At 56.2% G+C, this 16,792-nt stretch overlaps 1 protein-coding gene across 1 annotated transcript in view; it reads left to right on the top strand.

Moving 5' to 3' along the window:
• EFNB1 (ephrin B1) overlaps window positions 1-16,300 on the top strand; it is a 43,403-nt gene extending 27,103 nt beyond the window's left edge. Inside the window, exons 2-5 of the mRNA XM_036402095.2 lie at window positions 1,272-1,549; window positions 13,750-13,842; window positions 14,782-14,910; window positions 15,811-16,300. Coding sequence (XP_036257988.1) covers window positions 1,272-1,549; window positions 13,750-13,842; window positions 14,782-14,910; window positions 15,811-16,199 — 889 coding nt within the window. The 3' untranslated portion in view covers window positions 16,200-16,300. The remainder of the gene's footprint in view (window positions 1-1,271; window positions 1,550-13,749; window positions 13,843-14,781; window positions 14,911-15,810) is intronic.
• Window positions 16,301-16,792: the final 492 nt, after the last annotated feature.

The following is a 16,792-nucleotide window of genomic DNA, read 5'->3' as shown; positions in this document are numbered from 1 at the left end:
GGTGCCTGAGATGCTCCTCTGACCTGGCAAGCTGCAAGTGAGGTGCAGATGATGTCTGCATGTCTGCCCTGCTACTACAGCTGGCACTGAGCTCCAGAGCCTGTGCCAAGGGCACTTGGGGGTGCGTGGGCTTCAGCTCCGCCTGCCTGCTCCAGCCCAGCCTATGGATCTGCTAGGCTCCTGCAGCCAAAGGCCTGGTGCTGGTTCCAGCTCTGTGGCTTCTTGCTAAGACTTGCATGGAGCCACAGAGCAGGTTGGTCTTGTGTGTTTGATCTTCCTTCCATGGAGCCTGCAGCTCCAGCCGGAGCAGCTGGCTGGGGGAGAAGGTATCCTGGCCCCATCCAGTCTCCAGGGTGGGCTGGCACAGGGATGGGTTGTGTCCGACAGCAGAAGGGGAAGCATGGCCACGCAGCCTTGGCAAAGTGCTCGCTTTGCATTTGCCGTGCCCAGATTACGTGAGGGAGTTGCAGCACAGATAACTCTGCAGGAAAATCCATTCCCACCTTATCTCCCATCAGGAACGCATTTAGTTGCCTACATCAAAGTAGATGATCTGCTACTTCCCTCCTTGCTGCCCTAATCCTTTCCTTCACGCTGAAAAAAACCTAATCAGTGCCTTGCCCCACCATAACGAGATCCGAATGTTAATTATCAGCATCTTACCTTCCTACCCTTCCCAATGCCCTGCCTTCCAGCCCCGAATAGCTTTCCTCCCTCCTTGCTCCTCTCCATCCGGTCCTCCCACGCTCCTGGGCACGCTGTTGAGCCTGGCTCAGTAGAAGTTGTCCTGCAGGATGCTTCCTTCCCTTCCATTTAAGGAGAGGAATTCCTCCGGGAGCTGGGGCGTGGACGGGATCCCTCCCTTCACCCCATTGTCAGGACTTCTCCCTATGCCTAATTATTGCCTGTCCCTGCAGGAAGCTCCTTGCCTGGCCGTCGGGCAGAGCCGCGGCGTCTCCCAGCCCTTTGTGGGAAGACTCATTCCCAGTTGGATGCCAGGCTTGGGGCTGGGAAAGGTGCCCACCCTTATCATGGCTGGCGAGCGGGACTGACCCAAGCCAGCCCTGATTTTGTCAGCAGGAGCCTGTGCTGGCTCCATGAACAGGCTGAGTTGGTGAGGGAAGAGGAGAACTTGTTTTCGGTGTCAAAACCTGTCTTACAGAGGGGGAGCAGCAGAGCTGAATCACAAAAATGGTGTCAGATTGGGGTGGGCTGGGCTGGTGTGGCCTCTCCTCCAGCGCGTGGTAACCTGTTACCCTCCTCTCTTCCAGGTTCATGACTGGGAAGGGGCTGGTCATCTACCCAGAGATTGGGGATAAACTGGACATTATCTGCCCCAAGGCGGAGCCGTCCAAGCCTTACGAGTACTACAAGCTGTACCTGGTGAGGAAGGAGCAGGCGGATGCCTGCAGCACCGTCATGGACCCCAACGTGCTGGTGACGTGCAACCGGCCCGAGCAGGAGATCCGCTTCACCATCAAGTTCCAGGAGTTCAGCCCCAACTACATGGGCCTGGAATTCAAGCGGCACCAGGATTACTTCATCACATGTGAGTCGCCCTCCTCTTTCTCGCTGCCAGTCCTGGCTCGGGAGGGCTCGGGCGCCTGGAGAGTGTCACCAGGCGCTTGTGTGTGACTTGGCCGGTGCAGAGAGCTGACATGGATGGAAAATATGTCCCGCTGGATGGGAGCAGGGGGAGGAATGTGTCACTGGCCGAGTGGGTCACCAGTCCCTATCTGGCTGCTCTGCTGTGTCCTCTGCCCTGCTCACGGCTGGGAGCAGAAGCACATCCCCATCTGGGGTCGGCCCCGGAGTGCTGTCATGCCTGGAGCCTATTTTTTGCTGCCATCTTTGCTGGAAGTGTTGTGGGGTTTTGCTTTGGGGCTGGGGAGAAAGAGGAATGGTGATGCTTGTCCTTATTCCTGGGTATTGCCTCCAAGAGTAGCAGTCCCAGCACAAGGAAGTGCTGGTGGTGTCCAGAGTGTGATATGATCGAAGTGGCTGAAAAATTCTGTACGCTGGCTTGTTCTGTTTGTGTCTTGGTGCACCATGGCATTTTATGGAGGGGAGAGAGAAGAGGCTGGAATTTTTTTGGAGCCTGTGGTCTGTGCGTGCAGGGGATTGCTGCACAGAAATGTATCCCCCTGTGCCTGCTCTGGTGTGGATGGAGGGGGAGCTCAGCCGTGTCTGGGCAGTGCTGCCAGCTCTCTCTTTGTCCCCTCCCCTCCTCCTCAGCCTGGCTGTCCCTGCCTGGCTGGGTGCACTGCAAAGGGCACGGTGGCCACGGCTCAGCTCCCCTCGCTGCGTGCCGTGGGCTCTGCGGCGAGCGGCTGGCACAGGGGTCACTGCCCGTGTGGGGGCGAGCTCCCAGCCGTGGGAGCCGTGTGTTCCCGGCTGGAAACAGGGTATTTTTAGCCTGGAATCTTTGGGAGGGGGCAGCAAGGCCATGGCAGGCAGTGGAGACGGGGGGGCTGTGCTGTAGCGTGGTGCTGTGGTGAGGCTGCTGGTCTGGATCTCCCCAGTGAGCCTGGCTGGGGCTGTTGGAATCTTGCTGCAGAGTAATTTGGGATAAACCTGATGCAGAGGAAGCAGCCGGGCCTGGCTCTGGCAGGTCAGCCTTGAGCCCTCATCACTTCTGTCATAGCAGATTTTGCCCAGTGGTGACAGGGGCTCGCAGGGGGCTCTGTTACCTGTGTGGCCATGGAGATGCCAAAGTGGCTTCTGCATGGTCAGCCAGGGAAGTTTCCCTAACAGGAGGGATGACAGCAGGGACGACCTGGCACTACAACCTGCAGAGCCAGCTTGGCTCGGTGCTGGCAGCGACTGTGGGCTCTGCAGGGCTGAGTCACTGTGGCAGGGCCGGGCTCTTCCAGAACAATGGTCACTGTCACTGTCCAGACATGGGGATGTCTGTCCTGTGTCACTTGACAGGCACCAGCTTCGAAGCCATTGTGGGCAGGACACCCTGGTTCCAGTCCAGTTGTCCCAGATGGGCTGGGGATGCTAAAACCTGTGGTACAACTCCCATCTCCCTTAGCACAGCTGCATCAGCCTGGTGGCTCTGGGATGGCAAAGTTCAGCCCTTCTGCTATCCTTCAGCTGATGAAAAGCTTGATTGAATATAAGCTTTGCCTGCAGTGGGCAAAAATTTGGAAGAGAAGCCAAAGTGCCAGACTTGGGTCAGCCAAGCATCTTGAAGCACTTGGTTGGTGGCTCCTCTGTGTTTGGGGGTCAAGTTCAAGCACTGACATGGTCATCAAGCTAATGAGGGCTGAAATTGGGGTCCTCTGACCTACAGCCCTTAGGACTCTCAGGCTGCAAAGAGCCCTCAAAGACAAATAGGCTCCCCAAAACGAGCTCAGGAGGTGAACAAAGCACCGAGAAGAAGAAATCTGGGATCCCTCTTATGGTAACCAAGTCCATCAGGAAGGTGGAGGCAGACAGATTTACAGCCTCTGAATTACCCAAATTTTAAGGAGCTGTTTTGCATTTCACACGAAAACTGAAGTGAAAATCAACCTCCCGGAGCTTTGGGAGGTGCTTTCACAAGCGGCTGCCGGTGCATTGCCGACTCCAAACGTGGCTCCCGCGGGGCCCCTGCAGCTTTGAGCCGATGCCAGCTCCCCTGCACGGCTGCCAGCACACCTGGGTCACTGCTGGTGACCGGCTCCGGCTCGCTGCAGATCCGACGGGACACGCAGCCGGGATTTTGCAAAGACAGCATAGCCCAGGTTGGGAAATCCCGGCTGTGCGTCCCCTTGGATGTTGGGCTGAGCCTTTTAAACTCATTTTTTAATATAAAATCCTATTTATCCTTTTGTTCCTGGTTTCAGACTGTATAGGGATGCAGCGAGCGGGGTGCTTGGAGCATCCCTGTGGGATGCCCCCCCTCTCCTCAGGGGGCCGGCAGTGCCCTCTGCCCCTGCCTTGGACCGTTTCTGACTTTAATTTCTCTTGACTCCTCCAAGCTTTGATGCGAAACCCCTCGGAGCTGGGAGCTGCCAGCTGAACTTTGGCCCCTGGGTGGGCTGAGGATGCTCCTGTGATCTGACCATACCCTCTGCTGAGCAACCCCAGGAGTTCTTTCTGCCAAGAAATAAAATAGCCAAAAAAACAAAGTCAAAAGTCTCCTGAGCAGACCACCCACATGTTGTCTTTTTTTTTTCCCCCCCAATTTTTCTCCCCTCCCTTTCCCCAAGCTTTGCCTGGACACACAAAAGGGTTTTTTTCTCCCTTTTCATTTCTAAGCCGGGGAAGCAGCGCTGGAGCCGAGGGGAGCAGGGCGTGTGCCACTCATCCCCCACCTTCCCCAGCGGCTGGAAAACCTCCTCACCGGAGCTGGGGGGCTTCCCAGGGTCCCTCTATTCAGGACTGCTCCTTGCCATCGCTTTGGATATGCCAAGCCTTGTTTAGGGACACTTTTATCATGGAGGGACACGGCCCCAGCCCTCGGCTTAGCAATGAAAAGGCTTTTGAAAGCTGCTGTTCCCTGTCCCCGTCCTCTCTGGAGCCTCACACTGACCCCCTCCACACCAGCTCCAGGCTTTCCTTAAAAGCATCTTTGCTCCTGGGGATGGATAAGGAAAGGTGATGCTTATTTCTAAAGCTTTCCATAATGAACAAGATGCAGCAGCATCTGCCTGCAGGTCTACACTGGAGACAGAGGCTGGGGGGGCATGAGGGACTCCAGCAGGACATGGGCACCATCCCCAGGATGAAGTGCTGAGAGGGTGAAGGAGATGGGAATTTGGGAATTGTGTGTTTTATATCATGATGCGCTGTGGGTGTTTCCCTGCTTGCCTTTGGTGTCTTGGTGTGATTCCCTGTCCCCAGTGTCCCGTCCCCTCCCTTCAAAATACTTCCCACCAGAATAACCTCCCCCCTGCCTGGTGCCTGCACTCCTGGGATGTCGTGGGCAGCTCCAGCCCCACCATGGCTTATCCAGCCCTGCAGGTTCAGCTCCCTGCACCTCCCCTCCTAATTCACTCCAGCTCCTAATTGCGTTTGCTGCTCCTCTTTGAACTTGCTCCAGTTTTACTATCTCTGGTAATGAGGTGCCTGGATAGAGATCCATTAATCCCCATGTCCTGGCAGCAGGGTGACGTGAGGAGGAGCTCCTGGAGTGGCTCCCTGCTATCCCAGAGCTCTGGATCAGACAATCAAAGAATAGTGTGGGTTAGAAGGAACTGTTAAATGTCACTTAGTCCATCTCTAGAATGTCTCATCCCTGGAAGTGTTCAAGGCCAGGTTGGATGAGGCTTGGAGCAACCTGGTGTAGTGGAAGGTGTCCCTGCTCAATGCAGGGTTGGAACTGGATGGACTCCCATAGTTCCCAGCTCCTTCTCTGGTTTTTGGGGCTGGTGGTGGTCCTGGCAGCCCCTTCTGTGTTCAGTGGGTTGTAGAGACCCCAGGCAAACCTCACTCAGCCTCAGGGTGCACTCCAGGCAGCTGTTTGCAGATGTGGTGGTGGTGGTGCTGAGGTGTTCTTCCAGGTGTTCTTCCTCAGTGTCCAACCTGTCCCATGAGCCTCTTTAAAGCACAGAGCCCTTGTTTGATGACAACGCTGAAGGAAAAACAAGGTCCTAGTAGATGCTTCCTCATAAATCCGACACATTTGCTGTTTATTGTGAGTCCTTAAGCCCTTCAATCCATTTTTGGTGTAATAATGTCCGTAATCCAATCCAATGCTTTTTGGCAGCGGGATGCAGTGAGAGCGGATCTATTACCCTGAGTGTTGTGTTAAAGCCCTTGTCTTGCATTTCTGTTTTTAGATGCAATTAGTCTTAACCTGGCAAGAGTTACTTGTTGTAAACCATCGCTGCTGCTGCGATGTGGCTTCGTCCCCGCGCCACGCTCCATCAGCGTTTTCCTGCAGCTCAGCATGAGGAAGGGGGTCACCTATACCCTGCCAGCTGCCAGGATCATCCTTCCTTGTCGGGAGCTTTTTTGGGACACGTTGCCATACTTGCTTTTCTGGCTGTGCTCCTCCAACTTCCGTTGGTTTGGGAAGCCTTCAGCCCATGCCAGTGCATGGGTGCAGAGCCGCTCGCGCTCCTTCCTGCATTCCTTGGGATTTGATAATTCCCTCCCTGGTTCCTTGGGCTGGGGGCTGTGCCAGGGGGGGCTTTGTCAGCCTGCCAGCTCTTTGCTGATGCCATTTGAATGTGGCCACTTTCATGTGCTCCTCATGCTCCTTCCCACAACTTGTTTGGTGGAGGGGAGTTGAAAGCCCAAGGGCCGTTTGATGCCATGATGGGAGCTGTGAACTTGTGCTGATAAAACTCCAATTAAGCGGCTTCCTCATTCTTCACCCAAAGGGGCCCGGCTTGCGACACACCCGGGCCAAGCAGAGCCGGCCTGGTGGCATCCATCTGGTTTTGGGGCTTTGCTCCTCCATCCCCATTCCCATCCCGCTGGGAGCCGCTGGCAGGGGATGGTGATGCCGCGTGGGAGCCGCTGGCCAGACACAAATGGCTCTAACGGTGTCCTGCTCCCGACTTCAAAGCCCGGGCCCTGGCCATGTCAAACCCAAATAATGGCCCTTAGACAACACGCGGTTCCTTGTCTTGCAGGCTTGTCTGAAGAGCGTGACCACAGTAAATGTGATTTTGTTGAGCCCTGTCCCTTAAGCCTCTGCCTCTTTTCTCTTCTCCTCCTCCCTCCTGACCTTTTCGGCTCAGCGCTGTCCCCGGACAGCCCCTGGCAGCTGATCTCATGGCTCAGCCTTTCATGGCCCTAATAGGGATGAAAAGCCCCCTCAGAAAGGGCCGGTGTCCCAGGCCCGGCCGGGAGGTAAATACCCCGTGCTTTGATCTGCTCTGGGGCCAGGGGGCCCTGCCTGCCACAAACCCCTGCCCAGGGGTCCCTGCCTGCCATAACCACCCACCCAGGGGTCCCCATGCCCGCTCATCTCCCTGGCTGCTGGGCAGCCCAGCTCTGCCTACAGCCCTGGCACAGCAAAGGGCTCTGGAGCTGGGCACTGGGTGCTGTCTGCCTGGGGAATTGGGCTGGCTGCATCCGGGATGCTCTTCCCCAGGAGAAATGATTGGCAAGAGCTTCTCTATCATTGTCACGACCCCTTTAACATTGTCATGACCCATTAGGAGAAAACAAAACATGTTTAACATGTGACAATAGAGATGGCAGAGGTGGTGGCAGTGAAGAGGTGGCATCTCCCCCTGCATCACCTGCCTGATCTGCTCTGGTGTGGTGGGAGGCTCATGCCAAAGCAGGTTTTTTGGTGCATCCCATCTTCCCTTTCCTCACCCTGGCTCTTCCAGCCCCTGCTCCTCCTGCCATGTCTACAGCAAATCCCAGGGCATCTCCTGGAGCTGCAGCTGCATGGATTCTGGTGGACCTGGTTCTTCAGTGGTGGTCACCTCTGAGGACTTCCTCTGGGACACTGGAAGCGATTAAACTTGGCTGCTTTTGGATTAACCATTGAGTAGGAGACTCTTAAGGCAGAAAGAGTTTTCAGCTTGAGGAATTGAAACAATTCCTGGCATACTGGTGTGGCTGGGAAGCTGTGCATGGATAAGTGCAGGCAGCTCCTTCCTTGGCATATTTTTTTAGATAACCATAACCTCAAGACCCTCTCCCTGGGCTTTTCTCCTGGGATTCCTATTGCAATCCACTGCTCCTGTAGTGCTGGGAAGAGGCTTGTTGGTGTTACTGCAGCTCTGAACTGGTGTGGAGGGGTCTGTAATGGTGAGTGCTGGGTGTGTGATGGTAGGTGCTGGGATGTGGTGGTGGATGGTGAGTGCTGTCTGTCAGACCAAGGGCTCACTGGGAGCTCCAGGAAGCACCATCACTCTGTCACTCTGTCAGCTTCTCTGTCCCTGATCACCTGAAGTTTTCTCTGAGCCCCTGGGAGTGTGGATGGAGCCTGAGCTCAGGTGGGCAGCTGGCATCGGCCTTGCAGCTAGGGGATGGCACTGTCTATCTCCATTCCCTTCCCAAAGGATTTCTCTGTCATCTCCCAGAGGTTTTGCTACCTAACAGGAGAGATTTGCACCCCTGTTAAAAGGCAATAAGTGGTTTCCTCCCCTCCTGCTCCCAGCGGGGCCCACATATGACTCTGGCAGAGCCTCAGGTGGGGAATTATGTGGCACTTTCATCCTGACCTGTCTCCAGTTGCTTGGAGTGACCACAGAGACTGCACAAATCACCTTCCTCTCCCAATGATGTGCAGGACCGACCTGAAGACAAAGGGTTTATTTAGGGCTGTGGTCCCTGAGCTGAGCAGGAAGCAGGATGGACACTGGGAGTTTCCACAGCTCTTCCACACAGTGTTCATGATAAAGGGCTTGAGTGAGTCACCAAGCTGTGGTCCTGCAGCCAAGATGTGCTTTCCAGCCTGGATGAGGTTCCCTGCAATCCAGCAGTGACTCTTAATTATGATACTAATTAGAGCTGGTTATAATTTTCCACCAGAAAGCTGTTTTAATGGGAAATTAGCTCTTCACTTAAGCATTACTTGGTTAAAGTGTCTTTTTCCAGTGGATACTTCAGTGTTTGCCTGTTCTCCCTTTGCCCCAGGAAAGAGTGGGAGAGAGTGGAACCGTAGGTGGTGAGGATGAGTGTGGTGAGTGGTGTCCTCCCTTCTTCCAGCTGTAGCTATGTGTGTCCTCTGCTCTCTATAAGGAATGGGGCTAATTTAACCCTTTAATTTGATTTTGGGGGTGCTGACCCTGGCCAAGGAAAGCCAAACCCCATCCCACACAAGCCCCACATAATGGTTTTCATTTCTATTTCCAGCAGTGCATTTGAACTGGGGATTTTCCCACTGTGTTTGCTGGAGCAGGGAGTGTGGGCTGGGGTGTCCAGATTCCCAGTTGCTGCAGGGACAGGCTCCTCACCTGCCCTGCACAGCTGTGGGGAGGGACACAGCAATCCCCATTGCTCCATGGCATGGCAGTGCCCTGATGGCAGGGAGGAGAGCAGAGGGGCCCTCCCGCGGTCAGCAGCGCCACTGGAGCAGCCCCCAGGCCCTTCTCTCTCCATGCCAGACCCTGGGGCAGCTCTGGAGCTGGCAGGAGTGGCTGTGAAACCCAAGCCTTGCCGTGCGGGGACGGGACAGGGCCGGGCTGGCTCACGCAGGCATTTCAGGGGCTGCAGGGCCCCTTCCCGGCGCAGCTGCCTCGGAAAGGCTGGGAGAGGGCTGGGAGAGGGCTGGAAGGCGGCTGCCGGCCCCGCTGGCAGTGTGACAGCGTGGGGTGGGCTCCCTCCACACAGCCCCTGCCCCGGCACTGGCAGCGGCCCCAGCCGGTGTGCTGGAGGTCAGGAGAGGGGCTGGGGGATGTGTGCGGGGTGGGGGGCTCGTGTCCCCACAGTGGGGCTGGCTAGGAAGTGACACCAATATTAATATTACCAATAATGGGATGCCCTGAGCCGGAGCTGCATGGCCCTGATGTCTGGGAGAAGCAGGAGGAAGAGGAGGAGGAGGAGCAGGGGCTGTAACCAAGCTGTGCTCCCCGGCGGCCCCAGGGAGTTGGTGTGCAGTGGAGCAGGCGGGTGCCTCTGCTCGGTGACCTGGAAGTGGCTCCGTGTCCCCTGGGGTGCCAGTGCTGGTTGGGATGGGGGGGAAGGAGCTCAGTGCCCGTGGTGGTTTGGGCTCCAGTGCAGCACCTCTGTGTCGGTACTGAGGGGGTGTAAAACAGCTTGAAAGACCTGGAGAGGGGAGGTGGCAGGAGCTGGGATTTTATTTGAAGTGCAGTCTGCTCGTGGATTCCTGCAGGGATCTCTGACAGTGTCTGAGCACATCAGAGATGTGGGAGGTGCATCTCCAGGGTGACCTGTAGGGGCTTCACCTGTGCCAGGAGGGGCTTTCAGCCCAGGGGTGTCTAGGCTGGGCTCAGATTGCTCTGCAAGCTGCCCCTTGCCCCCATGGTCTTGGCAGGACCGGGGTCAGGCTGTGGGGCACTGGTGGGATGCTGCCACCGCTCCCAAAGTGATGGAAACACGAATCTCGTGCAGGTCTGGGGGTGAGGGGGTGCTGGGGATGGCGGCCGGGCTGTGGCCACGCCGTGCCTGGCTGGGGCTGGAGCAGGGCTGAGCTGCACAGATGGAAGAGTGATTAAGAGCAATAAAAGGAAAGAGACTTGGATTCGCTACAGTCTCAGCACATTAATTGTGCTTTGGGGCCCAAATCATAACGCAGCCCTGCTAGAGGGAATCCAGCAGAGAAACCAAACATCTCGCTCTGGCCAAGGCTGACCATTTAAGAGACCCTTGCCTTCATCTCTTGCCAGGTATTACTTCCAGCGTCTCCCATCTGCCAAAACCCGAGTTCTCCTTTGAAATATTTTTAGGGGAGGGAGAAAAGCTCTGGTGACACCGAGTGCTGGCGCTGAGGAGGCAGCAGGGACAGCACATGGCATTGCTGGCTTGGAGACGGGACCATGGGGTTGTTGGGGATCTCAGCCATCTGTCCCAGCTCCGTGGTGTGTGTCACTGGGCTGGGTGGGCGTGTGGGATTCCAGGAGTGGAGGTCCTGCCTGGCTTCCATGGTGGCTGAGCATCTCCTCTAAATTGACAAGCAATTACATGGTTAATGGTATCACTGTTAAATCCTCATCACTCAGCAGCCCGGGGCTTAATGCTCCATTAGGGCAGAGGCATCTGATGGCTCTCTGGGCTGGGAGCAGCCTTTGGAAGTCAGCCTTTGGAAATCACTGACCAGAGGTTACTTTTGCTCTCCCAGTCTTACAGCCAACCTTTGAATCCATCCAAAATGGAATAAGGCAGGAAAATGCTCCTGTGTGCTCAGTGTTGCTGGGTCTGGCTGGACTGAGCCTTGCTGGTGTGGCATGGGGAGGTGACAGTGTTGTTTGAGACCTGCCATTTCCTATTCCATGGCTATGCCCAGCTCCTGCCTGGCTTCCTTTGTTGTGTCACAGCTCTGCCTCCTGCTGCTGCCCTGCAGCTGCCTCTCTGCAGCTCGGGGCTCTCCCAGCTCTCCTGCAGCCGTGCCTGTGGATTTAACACTTTCCTCTGTGGGTTGCTGACTCTGGATTCCATCGGCAGCTGAGGATTGGTGGTGTCACCACAGCTCACCCTAACCGTGGCAGTGAGCGGCACAGGTACCTGAGGGATCCATCAAGTGCCACCCAGATCCCAGTGTGGATCCTCTGCAGCTGGGCTGAGCTGAGCCTGGAGCCTTCTGCTGGAGCTTCTTCCACTGGGAAAGCAGGAAACGGAGCAGGAGGAGCAGCTCTTCATCGCTGAGCTTCACAGGGCATTGCACTGGAGGAGCCTTTCTCGATGCATCAGGGACCTGCTGCTCTCACATCACCCTGCCCTACATGTTCACATCCAACTCTCTGGACTCTGCACCATTTGGATGGATTTGGGGATTTTGGATTTTGACTTTTGGAAGTCCAACTAGCTGCGTGGAGCATCCAGCTTCTCTCTGGCCCATTGTGGATTTACACAGAATGTGGAAGCTCATGTCCTTGTGTCCAGAGGCTATTCCAAGACCATCACTGTGGGTTTTACAAATGTTTTTCCTTTTTTGTTCCCTCAAGCAACTGATTCATTTTTCCACGTGGTTCCCTCTCAAAGCTACTTTCTCCCTCATCACTTCCATGGCTAGAACAAGAAGAAACTTTGTGTCCAAGTGTGGGGTGGGAAGAGGGATGCTCAGCTGTGTCCCTTCGTCCATCCCTGTGGCTCCAGCTGCCATCCCTGTGGCTCCAGCTGCTCCCTCTGTCCTCTTTGGACCTTTAATATTTTTGTTATATGTGGATGGAATGTCTTCATAGTTATTTGGAGAAACTGCTGCCTTTGTGGAGTCTTCTGGTTTCCCCCACTTGAACCGCGCTTGCTTGTTACCACATTTTGTTACAATTAGTTAATTATTTATAAATCAGACCTCCTGAGGCCTCGCAGGGACTGGTTTTTACAGACTGCTGCCTTCTCCCTCGATGGATGAGTCTCTTTGAGATGCAACAACCCGTGGCATGGAGCTGGGAAGCTGGGAAACAATTCAAGGAGCTGCTTCAGGCTGCGAGCTGGGATGTACCTGCTGATTTCACCCCCAAACCGGCACCTCCGGCCTGGGAGAACTGGGCTGCTGAGCCTTCTGCTGGAGTTCACTTCTGATGTGTTTTTATGGGGAGTCTGAGCTCAGGTCCATCCTGTTTGGATTCCAGAGAACTCGTGCAGGCTGTCAGGGGCGTTTCTCCACATTCCCAGGCATTTGCGTGGGGCTTGGTGCTGACAGTGCTGCTGTTGGAAGGGCTGCCAGCAGATCCCAGCTGGATGCACCATCCCAGCTGGATGCACCATCCCAGCTGGATGCACGGCTCCATCCCGGGAGCCGCTGGCAGGGGGGACCCCACTGTGGGAGAGGTGTTAACTCAGCAAATGGCCCAAGGACTTTCTGATTAGGAAAACATTTGCTGGGGTTTCAGGCAAGAGCCTTGATTGCACAGAGGTGTTTGGAAAGAGCTGATGGACTTGGAGCCTGCTTCCTGGAGGGGTCTGGGTGTGCTTTCCAGTTTATCCCAGCGTGGAGGCTCATGGAGGCACCCAGCCTCCTGCTGGGTGCCTCATTGCTGTGTACTCCAGCCTCTTCCTGTTCCCTCACCAACACCCAGCAGGGTCCAATGGATTCATCCCAAATTTCTGTCAGTCACCTGCCCTCCCAGACCTGCTTTTTTGCAGGATGGAGGCAGGAATTGGGCTGCACAGGGAACCTGAAACCCTGGGGCTGAGCTTTGACTTGAGGCTCTGGGAAGTGTTGGCTGTGCTGTGCTGGCCAAGTCCTGCCTTGTGTCTGGAAAATTATCCCTGGACTCCATGATTCTCCATCACATTGCCTTCCCCAAGCTGTTGCTGAGCTCCTCCCAGGTTTCCCTGCTTCCCTGGGTGAATTGATCCCTGTGGTTAGATTTGGTGGAGCACTGGGATGCTTTGTGTCTGCTGTGATGGAGGGAGGTGATGGGGTGGGAACCATCTTTGTCCCTGGGCAGATCCAGCTCCATGCCAGGCACAGTGGCCACATCCAGGCCCCTGGTGGGGTCAGAAACAAGTTTTTTGAGTCTGTTTAGCAGAATCTGCCATTTAGGTGCTTAATCCTGAAATCCTTGTGTTTGGGTTTATTCTCTCTTGTGTCCCCCCTGCCCTGAGCCCTGCAGAGGGCTGGAGGATGGGGGAGGATGGGGGGAATCTTCCCTGTGCTCCCATGGGATCCAAGGGCTGAAAACTCCGTGCCGGCTCCAGCGAAAAGTTAATGTGAATTTAAGTGACTTCTGCCCTGCAATTAGAGCCCCCGGAGTCCGCTGGGGCTCTGAGTTTACATTCTTCACTGAGGCACAGGGTGTAATTAGAGATGTATAATTTAAACTGTGCATATGCAAGTGTTCCCATTCTGCACCAGGAGCAAAGGAAATTATCCAGGAATTAAAGGGGGAGGAGGGTGCAGGCATGGAGAATGGCTCACTTGTGTGGATGTGGCAGTGAGAGGAAGCTGCAGGGATCATGTCCTCAGTGCTGCAGGCACATTTGGAAGGAGCAGGAGCTGGGAATTCAGAGGGCTCTGGATTGGGGTGTGAAGATGTGGCTGTAATGGGGAGTCAGGAGTGAATCCCTGGGGTAGGAGGTGCCAGGGGATAGCTGGGACCTGCTTGGCAGTGCCAGGGGACAGTGAGGACCTGCACAGTAATGCCAGGGAACAGCAGAGAGCTGCCCAGCAGTGTCCTTCCAGCTCCTAGGAACCTGTCTAATGTTCCCTCTCTTTTCTTGCAGCCACTTCCAACGGCACTCTGGATGGCCTGGAGAACCGGGAAGGAGGGGTCTGCCAGACACGCTCCATGAAGATTGTCATGAAAGTGGGGCAGGGTGAGTCCTCCTGTTCCCTGGGGTCTCCTGCTGCCCCCTGAACCAGGCTCCCTGCTCCTCTGGGGGATGTGGGAGTTCAAGATTCCAGGGAAACTGAGGCCAGGCCAGCTGCTCCTGGGAGCACTCTTGGGTTAGTTCAACAGAATTTCATTTTTAGGACCTTTCTTCCTGCCTTTTTTCTCTTGCCAACATGGCGCATGTGCGGAGCACTGGGATTGAAAGGGAGCGATTGTTCCCGGTTACCTCGTGGGCCATATTCCAGCGGGAAGTGAGCTCAGCACAGGACCCATGAGCCCTGCAAGTGTCTCAGGGGGCTGGCACACGCAGTGCCCCTGTGACTTCCTGGGCATCCAAGGGGGGATTGTAGCTGGCCAGGCATCAGGGATTGAGCTTGGTGGCTCTCAGCTCTGGAGGCCACCAGGCTGTGGGGACTCTGGTGGCAGTGGGACAGCAGGGATATCACTGTCTGACTCTTCTCCTGGAGTTCCTGCTCCCCACCACCTCCATCCCAAGCTGCTTCCCAGCCCCATTGATGCCTCGGCCTCATTTCAGCCCTGACTCGGATGCGCAGCTCCCGATTCTGCTTCTCATTATTGTGTTTGCACGTTGGGGCCAATATTTATAATAAGCAGGCAAAGCTGTGCTGCAGCCTTGGCCTCCTGCCTGCCCTTCCCTTCCTTTCCTCCTGCTGCCCGAGCAAGAAACCTGTCCCAGCCCACGCACGGGAGCTCTGAAAACAGCAAACCAGGGAATTAGGGTGGGGACCTGCTTCCCACAAGCCCTGGAGCACCTCAGCCTTGCTCTGCTGCTCTCGGCATCTCCCAGTGCTCCTGTGCCCCATGGGAGTGGCTGACAACTGGGGGCACTTCTTTAGGGGGGAACAAGCTGCTGCCTTCCAGGTTGGACCAAGGCTTCTCATCCATCTCTCCCCTTTCCCAGATCCCAACGCGGTGATCCCAGAGCAGCTGACGACGAGTCGGCCGAGCAAGGAGTCAGATGACACTGTGAAGGTCGTCACGCAGAGCCCACGCAGCAAGGTCCCAGCAGTGGAGGAGCCTGGCAAGCCAGGTGGGTATTCAGGGATCCCCAGGAGAGGGATGGGGCCAATGAAGCACCTCCAAGTTCAGCTTGTTGCATGGATCCCAGGGATACCAGACTCTCTGGATCCGGGAGCTGGATGGGTTTGCTTTAAGTGTTGTGCTCATCTCTGCTGTCCTGAGCCCAGGCTGCAGAGCAGCTCGGGTTTGTTTCCCCAGCTCCTGGCAGAGCTTGGCAGACAAGTGCTGTTTCAGCATTCTTCCTCCTCCTCCTCCTCCTCCCATGTGTTCCTCACAGCACATCTGAGAGGGCTTGGAGAAGGTGAGGTCCTTGGGTGTGAGAGCCCTTTGAAGGTGGTTTCCTGAGTTCCTGACCCCTCTGAGAGCAAAGTGGAATCAGATGAATCTGTGAAGTTTTTCTTTTCTTCCTGCCTGGATCAGCCTCTAAGCACTGCCCCTGTAGGGGGCTGCAGCTGCCCCGGCCCAGGGGTCAGTAATTGGAGACTGGGGGGCTCTGGGTGTCAGAGTCCACATCCACCAGGGCATCCTGGTCTGGATTGGTGTCACCTGGACACAATCAACACTCTGCTCCATAAGCTGGAAGATGGGAAGGGGAGCAGTGGTGCAGGATGGGGAACAGGGCATGTGGTGCCCCCTCTGTGGATGCCTGGGGCTCCTGCCTGCCCTGCCCAGTCCTTCCCAGGGATGTGTGGGTCTAACTGGGGTGGGAAGGTGGGGAGCAAGTGCTGTCCCCTTGGAGGTGAGGGTCTCCCCTCCTTGGGAGCACAGCAGGAGAATTTTGTGCTGAGTTTGGGGGGCAGAGAGGGGCTCCAATGAGCAACTCATCCCCCTGCTCCACAGGTGTGATCCATGCATGGACAGAGCACACATCTGGCTGCCTCTCTGACCCCCATCTCCCCTTGCCTTGCAGGCTCCGTCAACCAGGACGGCCAGGAGACCCAAGGTCCCAGCGATGGCTTCCTGAGCTCCAAGGTGGCCGTGTTCGCGGCCATCGGCGCCGGCTGCGTCATCTTCATCCTCATCATCATCTTCCTCGTCGTGCTCCTGATCAAGATCCGCAAGCGGCACCGGAAGCACACGCAGCAGCGAGCTGCAGCCTTGTCCCTCAGCACCTTGGCCAGCCCCAAATGCAGCGGGAACGCGGGCTCAGAGCCCAGCGACATCATCATCCCCTTACGGACTACAGAGAACAACTACTGCCCGCACTACGAGAAGGTGAGCGGGGACTACGGGCACCCCGTCTACATCGTGCAGGAGATGCCCCCGCAGAGCCCAGCCAACATTTACTACAAGGTGTGAGGAGCAGCCTGGGAACGGCCGATGCAGCAGCGCGGGAGCGCCGGGCGCGGGGCTGGCGCCGCAGGGAGGAAGCGAAACGTTCCCCCCGCCCCAGCACGGCGCAGGCAGCGCCGGGAGCGGCGCCGGGGAGCGGAGGGCTCAACGCTCACGTGCTGATTCTCCCCTTTGTATTTAGTTTTGTAGTTCTCAGCTTTTGTAATCCCAAGACTCTGAGGGTGAGCCTTCAGCCTCCTCCTCTTCTTCTCCAGACTGTGGCCGGCCGTGGGGGGCAGGCGCCGTGCCTTTCTGTGCTCGGGACACCGCTGGCAAACCCGGAGACTCCACCTCCCCTTTGTGGTTTGGGATTTCCCCGCGTCACCCCTCCGGGCCTGTGGGAAGTGCCCGCCAGCACCGCAGGGTCCCGGAGCCTGGAGCGACGCCGGGGCCTCGGTCCCAGGAGCAGCGAGCGCACAGGGGGATGAGGAGGAGGAGGAGGATGCTTTGCCATGGTGCCAAGATGCAGACAGCTGTGCAGGGAGGAAGCTGGCAAACCCGATTTACTACTACTACTATTATTATTATTATTATAATTATTTTAATTTTTTTGTAACATT

This window comes from Molothrus ater, chromosome 14 (assembly GCF_012460135.2).
Source record: "Molothrus ater isolate BHLD 08-10-18 breed brown headed cowbird chromosome 14, BPBGC_Mater_1.1, whole genome shotgun sequence".
Classification (NCBI taxonomy): domain Eukaryota; kingdom Metazoa; phylum Chordata; class Aves; order Passeriformes; family Icteridae; genus Molothrus; species Molothrus ater.
This window is presented reverse-complemented; position numbering and strand designations above follow the sequence as displayed.